The sequence below is a fragment of the Thunnus albacares genome, chromosome 2 (genome assembly GCF_914725855.1).
Source record: "Thunnus albacares chromosome 2, fThuAlb1.1, whole genome shotgun sequence".
NCBI lineage: Eukaryota > Metazoa > Chordata > Actinopteri > Scombriformes > Scombridae > Thunnus > Thunnus albacares.
In genome coordinates, this window is record NC_058107.1 from 20561281 (window position 1) to 20572054 (window position 10774).

The following is a 10774-nucleotide window of genomic DNA, read 5'->3' on the forward strand; positions in this document are numbered from 1 at the left end:
ACCATGTCGCTCATTAAATCTTAGTTTCCTTGAGCTAAACTCTGAGGTTAATTGACTGAAGTGAAAGCAGATTGTTTTATGATAATTTGTTGTTCCTTCTTTTTGTGTATTTTTTTTCTGTAGCAGGCTGTGTGCTTTTTTTCATTTCCTCGCTCTTGGTTTGTGGAGTTTTTTATTTCCTCTGTGTGCCCATTTGTGTTGTTACCTCATTAATTCAGGAAGTTGTTCTCGTCCACCCTCAGCTGTTTCTGTGCTCTCATTTTGAAGTCCAAATTGCTGCTCAGCTGCGATGGAAGGTCCCTCGCACTTTTTGCAGATGGATGCTATCATAAATTGTAGCGAAGAGCAGAGTTTCAAGTAAACCATTCTGCATGTGCAGTGCGTATTCTGATGCTTGTCTCTCTGAGCTGCTGGCTGCAGCATGGTCCCTGCGCTCTTGGCACAGCACATTAAAGCCTAGCTGCCAAAGCCTTTTGTCGGCAGCTATTTTTAGACCTGAAGGAGTAAAGCCCTGACACCGTGTGTTTTCAGGGTTCTATTACGCTCATGAAGACAAGATGTTAAGACAGTTATGATTACGTTGCCCTGAGCCAAGAAGCATGGTAGCATGTTTGGTTTTTGCTGGTTCTTACCCATGGTGGCCTATTTTACTGATCTCACAAAACTTGTTTGGCGTCAGCTCTCCCATGATGCCTCACTACTTATAACAGAGTATTATAGTTGTGTCCCAGTTCCACACTCCATACTGCTTGGCTGGGTTTGACTATGATGTGCATTCACGTTGCAAAAGTGACTAAACTGAGTATATTGAAAGATGTTAGTGTGTATATTAAAATTGATTTTGGAGTGTTAGTGGTTGATTGACACTATTATTAAGAGCTCTCAGTTGGAAAATTAAATTGTTGTCAACACTAGTGAGACAGCTCATGGAGGATTTTAACAACACAAACTATCACTCTTTAAGTTTTGAAACTGGCTCCCATATTTTATTTGACTGACATCCTTCGGATCACATGTATACTTTATAGTATTTTTATTGGAGAATAAACACACCGCTTATCTTTTTGACATGAAGCATAGTGTTCTCATCTGCTATCTCCTGTCCCCATGGCAACTATGTGGCCAATGATGTTGGCTGATTTTCTCCTCCCACCTCTTGAGATGGTAATTTGGAGGGTTTTGGTAGAAAGGAGTTTCAACACAGAAACGGACACCCCAGTGCTACCCTCCACAAAGAAAGAAGTCTGTTTGTTGTTTTTTGGGGTTAGAATAAAGGGTGGGTGATATGAACATGTATAGAGTAAGACCATATAAATTTGGCTTCCCTTAGAGATTTGGCAATATTTTTTATCCCAGATAGCTATACCTTTTACTATGTCTGAATTAGAGCTTTTGAGGGTAGTGTTTCAAATCAACAAGGACGACTACTGAATGTTAATGTTGAATTTTTATTATTTTTACAGAAATGTGATAAAGTACCTTCATTGGTCAGTTATTAAATTAACTGGATTAACCAAAAACAGACATACCTGTCTTGTCATTTCATCCATAAAATGTTTCTGATTAGATTTTCCAGAAAATGTACTGATATATATCATTATAAAATTCCTTCTATTCCTTCTACTACAGCATGCATATCTGCTCTGTAAATCACTTGTCCTGTATTCTCCCATGAGAAGAGAGAACTGTATATTTTAAATTCTTTGATTTCATGGTTGTGCCCCCTAGTTTTACATTATTTCAATTTAGTACCGTTCTGCTATCTGCCAATGTAACTGGAGACCTTACTTCGATACAGCAAATGAAATAAAGCAATAACGTGGTGTTCTTTCATAGGCAGAGCAGACGGTCACACTGAGCCTGATAGCATCCTGCTGGACAACACAAGAGCCACAGACTCTGAACAACAACCCACATTAACTTCCTGCTAACGTCTTCCTATCTGACAAACATGAACACGTCCTGCTCCTCAGTTTGCTGAACAAGCCACCAAACAAACATTCACTGGGGAAAATGTGCACTGCTAACATAAGTTAGCAGGCTAGGAAGCTAATTAGCTGCAGCTCATTAAACAGCATGTAAACATACCTGAAAATGTCACTTCAGTCTGGTTTGATGCTGGTTTGATCATTGCTCTTCAAAATCCCTGTTTTTTTGACACACTGACATGATTTAAAGTTACAGCAGTTTGTTGGATTTGTCTCCATTTTGTACAGTGAAACGCTGGTGGCTATTTTTCTAAAGACCTTTTCTTCATTTTAGTAATGTAAAACTATTAATAATATATTTAATTTTTAAAATTTTGACATTATTTTGACTGCAAATGGATGATTAAATGTGATTACAGCTGGACTTAAACACATAAAGAGTACGGTCTCTATGTGAAACGTGCCTTGAGATGACCTCTGTTGTGATTTGGCACTATTTAAATAAAGTTGAATTGAACATATTGACATGCTAAAGGATAAATGTAGGACAGTCTTGAACATCAAAGGAGACTATTCTGACTCGATAAACATTTTTTGCCCAGTCAACAAGGTCAAGCTCAATTAAAGGTTAATATCAAAGATTAGCATGAAGCTACGCATCAGTTTATCAAACTGCATTCATCATGAACATCCGTCTTCCTTTGCTTCGCCCTGTTGCATTGCTGCATTAATACTGCAGCAGCCCCCAGGCCTGATTTATGCAAGTTTTTAAAAGGCTCCTGCAGTGCTTTCAGGCATGCGTGTTTGGTGATGTGAATCGCTGTGTCTGTCTCTCATTGGATGGTTATTGTTTAAAGGAAATGCCTCTATCGCATCTGATTCTGCCATTTTTGTAGCATTTGGAACACAGAGCTGGATAATAAAGATCTTTGCAGTAGCAGACACACACACTCATCCTTCACCGTTACTGTAGCCCCCCCGTTGCTTTTTTTTGTCTGTTGTCCCTGCCTGTTTACGCCTAATATAATACTATTATTTTAGCAGTAAGCCTTAATGCCACACTACAGTGAAAAACCATTTTTCTAGCCTTCTTAATAGCAGCTTCTAGACTGGCTAGGGCATCCGCATTTCCTCACATCTTACCCCATGCTGACAGGAGAGCGGCTGCCTAAATGTTGCCAGCAGCAGCATGCATTAGTAAAGAGCTCTGAGCGCACTGAGGCAACGCTTAAGGAGCTGTGCAGCATAACTGCGATTCCACTGTAGCTCAACACACACCATCGCCTTTTGTTTGATCCTAGTGTTCATTTAGTCTGGACATCAGTCACTAAATTTCTGGTGAACACTGTAATTATAATAATGCTGCCACTCTCAACGACACAACTTTTATAGTGTTGTTGGCATACACGCCACGGAGTTTCAAAAGCTAGACACAGCAGCTTGAAAAATATTTATATAAGATCCCATTTTCAGCACCACAGGGGAAAATAACAGACGTTTCAGGGCTTAAAAATGTGATGGTGAATATTGGCTACTTTTAATACTGGTTAATTTTCAACTGCAGTCATCCCACCCGTCCTGTCTTGGACACAGACTCTTTGAACTTATTCCCTCAGGAAAAAGACTGAGATCTATAAAAAGCTCTAGCAGCAGACATTTCTTTCCATAAGCTGTTGCTCTACTAAATAGCTGAACTGTACTGTTATCAAACTGGACTTTGCATCCCTCATTTAATCTTTGCACTTGTCACTTTCATATATCTCTCCAAACTGGACTTGACATGTGAATGTTGTATTCCACCTCCACTGTTATATAATGGAATTATTTATCACACGTCACATTTAATTTTTTGCACTTATCACTTCCATATATTTCATACACTTCATTTCTTCCTCCATGGCACAGTTCGTATTTCATTTCAAGTTTTATATCCCATTTCCCAACTATTATAATTCTATTCTGTAAAAGGATTTTTAATTTAAATGTAATATTATTGTGTTTTATTTCATTATTTATTACCTTTTGCTCTATTTTTATTTTTTATTCTTCTTTGTTGCATTTGAAGGAGCAAACGCCAAGACACTTTCTTTGTATACTTTTATATTTGGCTAATAGAACTGATTCTGAGTCCTTCAGCAAGATGTGCTAAAACCAATTTATAGTTGAAACCAACAAATCACAAATTAAAGAAAAAGTACAGTGACATGAACCTTTAAAAGTCAAGGCAGTGGGGCTGTCCTGGTGACTGTGGAGTTTAAGGTGCTGACCAAGTAATCGCAACATACCTGGTTCATGTTCAACCAGGTTGTTGCATGTCATTCCCCTCTTTTTCTGTCCGCAATTTACTGTCTACTCTCTAAAAAAAAAAAAAAGGCATTTCATGCCCCAAAATGGTTGGAAACAAAATTAAAGAAATAAACGATAAATCCAAAATCAGAAAAGAAATGCTGATTTTTAAGACTCAGCAGGGAATTGTTAGACGTTCCCTGGACATGCTATTCTTGGATTCTTTTTCTTATGTCGCTGCGTTGTTTGTATCTGTCAGTCAAGCCCAGTCACACAGAGTCTGTACTGATTATCTTTAGAAAACTGACACTGTGACCTCTAAACTATTTTCCAGTGGATCAAATGCGATTCTAAGAAATAACAGTGATGAGAGCTGAAAGAACAGCACTGTGAGTGAGAGGCGGAGCTCTACAGTTTAGTGCGTGTGTGTGTTTTGCTGTCAGGGGAAGAAAAGTGCAGGTTGTTTTCTTGACTTTTCCACTTCAGAGAGATGTGTGGGTTATTGAGAGTTCAATTTTTCAGAAGGAGAAAGCACAGCAGGTATTGATCGTGTAGAAATTAAATAGTGAAACATTTTTAAATATTCAGGATTACTTTCTGAGTTATTTATCGTGTTGTGGTTTGTTACTTAAGTGTTTAATGCTGTAAAATGCCTGTTTCTGAATCTGAGTAAATAACATCTGCAGTGTGATTGCTGATGGAAGGAAAACTCACTTTGTGAGTCTGTATCAGATTGTAAACCTACTCCCAGCTGAGATTAACATCAAAGAACAGAGATGCTGGGACTATTTTCTCTTGTGTGTTGATTTATTTGTGCTTCTGTCGGTGTGTCTGTTCAAACTGAATTAACAAGAGTATTTCAATGCAAAGATTTTCTCTTCTGAAGATTGATGATGATTATAGGCTCATTTTTCCTTTGAAGTCGTGCCATTTATACTCAATTATATAGCACATTATAGATTTGGATCAAAAAATTACAGATTAAACCCTAAGTAGCTACTGTACATCATCTAAGCCCGTAATTACTCCAACATACTGACAGTAACTTCATTCTGCTTCACATCTTTCTTAAAGGACAAGACTGTCTTAAAACAATAGTCAGGTGCCCAAATGAACATTGAAACATGTATATTTTTGCATGGAAGGAGGGCCGTGGATTATCTGTGACTTGTCCCCTGTATTGTATATCCCACAGTGGACATTTTGTACCCTCTTATCTTAACAGACTCTCCTGATAGTGAAATCATATTCAACCCTGCTCGCCTCCTCTCTCCCTCAGGTCTCTCTGAAGTGCAGAGCCCCAGAGGTTTCCCAGTGTGTGTTCCAGAGCTACGAGGCAGTGCTGAAGAACTGAAGAACACCCGCCGACGACCCAGCCGCTACCCTCAAGGACTCCCGGCGCTTTCTCCTGCCTGCCCTCACCTGACTCACGGACCATATTACAACCTTATGCAGTGTGGGAGCCACTTCCCTGCTGTGTTGGACCTGCAGACTGCGCTCTGTATGTCAGCCAGCTGTTTAATTAGGATGGTTAATGACTTATTGCCTGATTTGGCTCATTGTCCATGCATTTTTCCCCCAATTCTGCAGAGATTTCTGATTTATCCTCTTGGCTAACCTTATCCTGCCCCCTCTTATTGTTCTTTTTTTTTTTTTTTTTAAACAAGTGTGACATCAGCACTTGCTAAATGATCCGAATGAACACTTTCAGACTGAGCACGTCCTCCATTCTTCCTTCCTGAGCCATCCTGTGTAGACCTTTATTCTTTCGGGACAGACAGCTGTATGACTTGTGCTCCCGTGACTGTTGCCTCTGCACGAGGCTCTTTAATCATTATCTAGCCCCACTTCTCTGCAAATCGGAGTCTATTTTTAGCACCTGCAATCAGCAGGTGAATCAACACTGTCGGCATATTTATTTGGGGTACTTTCAATTTAAATGCGACAGAAAAAGGCTTTAACTCTCCTCTGCCTTAGTGAAGTGGAAAGTGGCTGTCTGGGCCTTTAGAAGAGATACATAAATACGTATAAACTACATTATTGTCTCGTCATTTTATAGTTTTCTTTAGTATCTGTGGTTAGCAGCGGGGTCGGATCCTCTGCTGTCCCTGAAAGCAGGATGTCTGACGTGTGCTGTGTGCATGGAAACTGTTTGCTAGTGTGTGTTTTATTTTTTTTCTTTAATTTTTCCATCAATATCTGGACATTTTATAGACTATTCACGGTCTGCTCTCTTTCTTAGTCATTCCATTGTTTAATTTGTGTTTCTCGTCTTGTTAGTGTGCATCAGGCAGACTGGTAGAGAGCCTCAGGTGTTGAGGATTTTGTATTTGCTGCTTTCTCCCCGCGCCAGTGACCGCCTCTCAAGCTCTCTGCCACTTTGCTCTGTCTGTATCCTCATCGCGGCTTTTTGAGTACCACGGCCACCTGAGATGAAGGCTTAGGTGAAATAACTCTAAACTATGATGTAACACTTCTGAGTAATTCGTGTATGCGTATGTAGCAGACTCTGTCTCAGTGGAAAGAAAGCTAGAACACCATTGTCCCCGTTTTACCCTCAGACTCTACAAATTAATTGGATTCCTTTTACGAGTCACTGCACTGAAGCCCTTTTTATCGGCCCTACAGGATGTATGCACCTACGCTAACACCTTTTTAAAGATTATCAAAAGGGGTGGCTGTATATTCTGTGTGTGTGTGTGTGTGTCTTTGTGTGAGGTGACAGCTGATGCATTAGAAATGCTGTAAAGAGAAAAAAAAAATCAAATGTTTAATCAGATGTTTTTGACATGATTTTGTTCATTATATGTTCATCATTTGAAAAAGAACTATTAAAAGTCTTGATAAATTCAGATGTTCTGTCTCTTCACTTATTTAAACACTGTGACAACGATAAAGGCTTAAAAAATGTAGCACAAAGATAATTTATGTTTGTGGAAGTCTCAATGTCAGCACATGCAAAACGTTATCTCAGTTTTATTTGGTCTGTAAAGTCCACATTCCCAAAGTCCCTGTAAGCCAGTGCGCATTGTTTTCACACCTTCATACTTGATAATCATTGATGACCTTTGAGGTGTTCACGCCTTTGCTCTCATGGGCAGCTCCTCTCTGCTCCAGCCTTCACAGCTTTGCATACAAAGTCAGCAGCCTCTCAGTGCTCAACCTTGAGCTTTGAGTGAAGGTTTATCCACAGCCGAGTGCATCTTCAAGGTAGAGTGGCTCCTCTGAAACGGTGTCAGGATTTTTTAAAGTCCGAGCTGCTTGGGAAAGCTTAACAAGGATTTCGGCTGCATCTATCTAATGGGCGACGCAAGCACCTCTAATCTCACACCTGCTCCTCTGTGAATGATAAAGGTCAGACTGCTGAAAGATGCACACTTACTGACCAGGCAGGAGTGTAGTGTTGTGATTAACCAAAGGTTGTGACAAATTTCAGACTCTTCTCTACAAATGAATGATCTATAATATCGATCCCATGTTATGAATGCACTCCAATAGGGGGTGCCACTGCACTGCGCTCTGGTAAAGGCTCAGTCTATCTAAAGGCACGTTAATTGACTTCCAAATCAGTTGATAGAAAGAAGGAAGGGGTTTTCTTTACACTCAAAAGTGTTTATTAGTTTAACCAGAGCTGTAGCCTAGATTTTAAAAAAACTGAAGCAATGGGAAGGCTAGTGTTAACTTTAACCCATTCTTCAACCCCCTATTATCTGCATTTTATTCAATTATATGTACTTTTATTTCCCAACATGAAGTCCTTGTTTCTTTTTCAAAGATGTCTTCACACTGCCAAGAATGAAAATCTGATGAGAAGATATTGAATCCTTAATTGATTGATTTATTTGCTGGCCTAGCAGTAGTCAAATTTAAATAAATTAAGTCTAAAATATACTGGAATCAGCATTTAAAACATCCAACACAAGGTCGTTCTCGAGTGTAAACTCCCACCAGCTTGCTAAAACCCCAAAATCCTCAGAAGAGGATATGAGCCCGATGTCCTCAGTGGTAGTTGAGGTCCAAAGTGTACCACAGCACTTCATATTAGATCAATCATAAACTTCTGAAGGTTTCAAAGATCAACTGCTACAGTATACAGAATCTATATGCATTTATTCATATATGGCAAAACTAATGCATGAGGGAACATCAGAACGGAGCGTTTTTATGGCATCAAATCCATCACATGCACAGATCTGAGAGTAAGCCCATAAATTCAAGTCACACTTCAAGAAAATTACATTTTCCTGCTTTGATGCATAAAGATGTTCGTTTCATTGCAACTAGGCCAAGGCCGTATGAAACAGCTTTTTGTAGATTTCCCCATTTATGGCCTTTAAGTCACTTTCTAATAAGACACTCTTTACAAAGGGTTTAAGTAATAACTAATGGCTTTATTAGTAGATAATGAGTCATTAACTAATGCAATTTAAATCACTTATAAGCCATAATTAAGGAGAGTGACTGGGTTACCAGGTTGTGAAAAGTCTCTTTGTCTCTTTGGTTGGTGTTTATCTTCTTAGATTCTGTAATGCATTTGCTCCAATGAACATGTTGCCTGAAAAATAATAGAGAATCTGGTTCAAAATCCATTCATCAACAACTTATTAAAGGACAGATTCACGATTTTTCAAGTCTGTCTTAAAACAGCAGTCTGGTGCCCAAATGAACATTGAAACAATTTTTTCTTGCCATAATAATTCCTCCTGTTCATACTGACCATTAGAAGATCCCTTCATAATGCACTTACAAAAAATGTATTTAAAAGTTTATCTGAAGCTAATATGAAGCTTCAGCCGTCCAAATGAGTCAAATCAAGTAGATATCTTTCAACGTTACAGCCTTTTTAGTGCCGAAGTTTATTTTTTTGTTACTCTACTTCCACCGGAGCTCAACAGGGAAACACCGTCCGAGGAAACACAAAGAGGGAATTTGATGCTAAAAAGACTGAAGATGTCTAAGATGTTGCAGATATCTGCTTGATAACTCAGACTGATGAAGCCTCATATAAGCTTCAGATAAACTTTTTAAATGCATTTTTACACAAAATGACTGTGTGGACACTGTGTTTTGGCCTTGATCACTTATATTGAAAGCGCATTTGAAAGGGATATTTTATTGGCCAGTATGAACAGGAGGAATGATTAAAGCGAGGAAAAGCTCTTTCAGTTTTCATATGAACACCTGACTGTGACCGAGACAGGCTTGAAAAATTGTGAACTTATCCTTTAAACATCTTCAGACTTAACGCATTGTTATAATAACCCTTTATTAATGTCTTACAAACACTTAAAACTGCGGATCTGACGGCTTGTTAGAAAGTAAGAAGCCAGTCAGTGTTTATTAATGAATGACTCACATTTACATCTGCATTATTACCAAAAAACACATAAGTCTACCAAAAAGCTGTTCTTATTAATAGCTAATAACTGATCTATAAAGTAGAGGTACACGATTTATTAACCATAAACAAATCCATTAGTAATTAAAAAGTAGCCACCACATTGGAAAATCATTTCTGGTGACGATGAAGCCGAGGTTACAAGCTCATCTCGAGTTATTCTAAGATGTGCGATGTTTATTCCTCAGACTTGTCACTAAGTGGATGTGTAGCCACTGTGTGCTGCTGCCACGCCGCAGTGATTGATGGGACACATGCCCCTGCCCTACCCCTCTCCAATAAGTCGCGCCCCCTCAGAGATGTGATGTTCAGTCTTGCGCCGAATCTCCATCACCCGCACACCGAGATGATGGATAGTGTGTGGCTTGTTCCTTTGCAGTTTATTGGCGGCGCATGGAAGCTCAAAGCTTTCACACGCCTTGCTCACGACATGATCCTATTGGATGAGCAGGGCAGAGGATAGTGAGAGAGAGAGAGAGACAGAGAGAGAGACAGAGAGAGAGAGAGAGAGAGAGAGGGAGGAAGAGAGAGGGAGGGAGAGAGCTCATGTCTTTCCAACGGCAGAGGCACATTGCTAGTTAAAAGGCTCCAGATGCCTTTACAGAAAACGCGCGTCTGCCGGCTGTGTGGATTGCCTCTTCCCTCTTAACCCACCTACACGTAAATTGATCTTTCTGTCACCAGGAAAAACAAGAAGATTATGGGTTTGCATGCAATTTCACAACACGTGGAAAGCTTATTTTCGAGGCTGGCGGCTGTGCGCAAGTCCTCCCTGTGATGGAGGAGCGCGGCGGTGGTGCATCGGTGGAAATGAGTGAGAGGTGCAGAGGAGATCATCAATGAAGAGACCGAGGGCTCCTGTGCGTTCGGGCAAGGTCAGAGTCTAGCCTGGATGTGATTATGCCCATGTGGAGACAACAAGGACGGACTTTTACGCTTCCTCTCGGGGGACGGGGTCGCCTGGGGATGTCCCCTGAAAAACCAAGAGTTTCTCTCTGTGCTTTGGATTGCAGAGGCAGCGAAGATCCCTCCATCTGCATGATCATGGTTGAGCTTTATTTCTGACAACCTCCAAGCTGCGTGGGTTTCTTTCTTTTCACACAGCTCCCCCCCTCCCACAGCCTGGAGATAAAGTTTCCTCTCTCTTGCTCGACGGGTTGCA

At 40.1% G+C, this 10774-nt stretch overlaps 1 protein-coding gene across 5 annotated transcripts in view; it reads left to right on the top strand.

The window, feature by feature from the left end:
• The window catches only part of ap1b1 (adaptor related protein complex 1 subunit beta 1), a 28064-nt gene extending 20998 nt beyond the window's left edge, over window positions 1-7066 (top strand). For all 5 annotated transcript variants that reach the window (XM_044371895.1, XM_044371896.1, XM_044371893.1 and 2 more), the window contains one exon: window positions 5494-7066. In XM_044371895.1, the coding sequence (XP_044227830.1) occupies window positions 5494-5568 (75 nt within the window). In that variant the 3' untranslated portion in view covers window positions 5569-7066. The remainder of the gene's footprint in view (window positions 1-5493) is intronic.
• Window positions 7067-10774: the final 3708 nt, after the last annotated feature.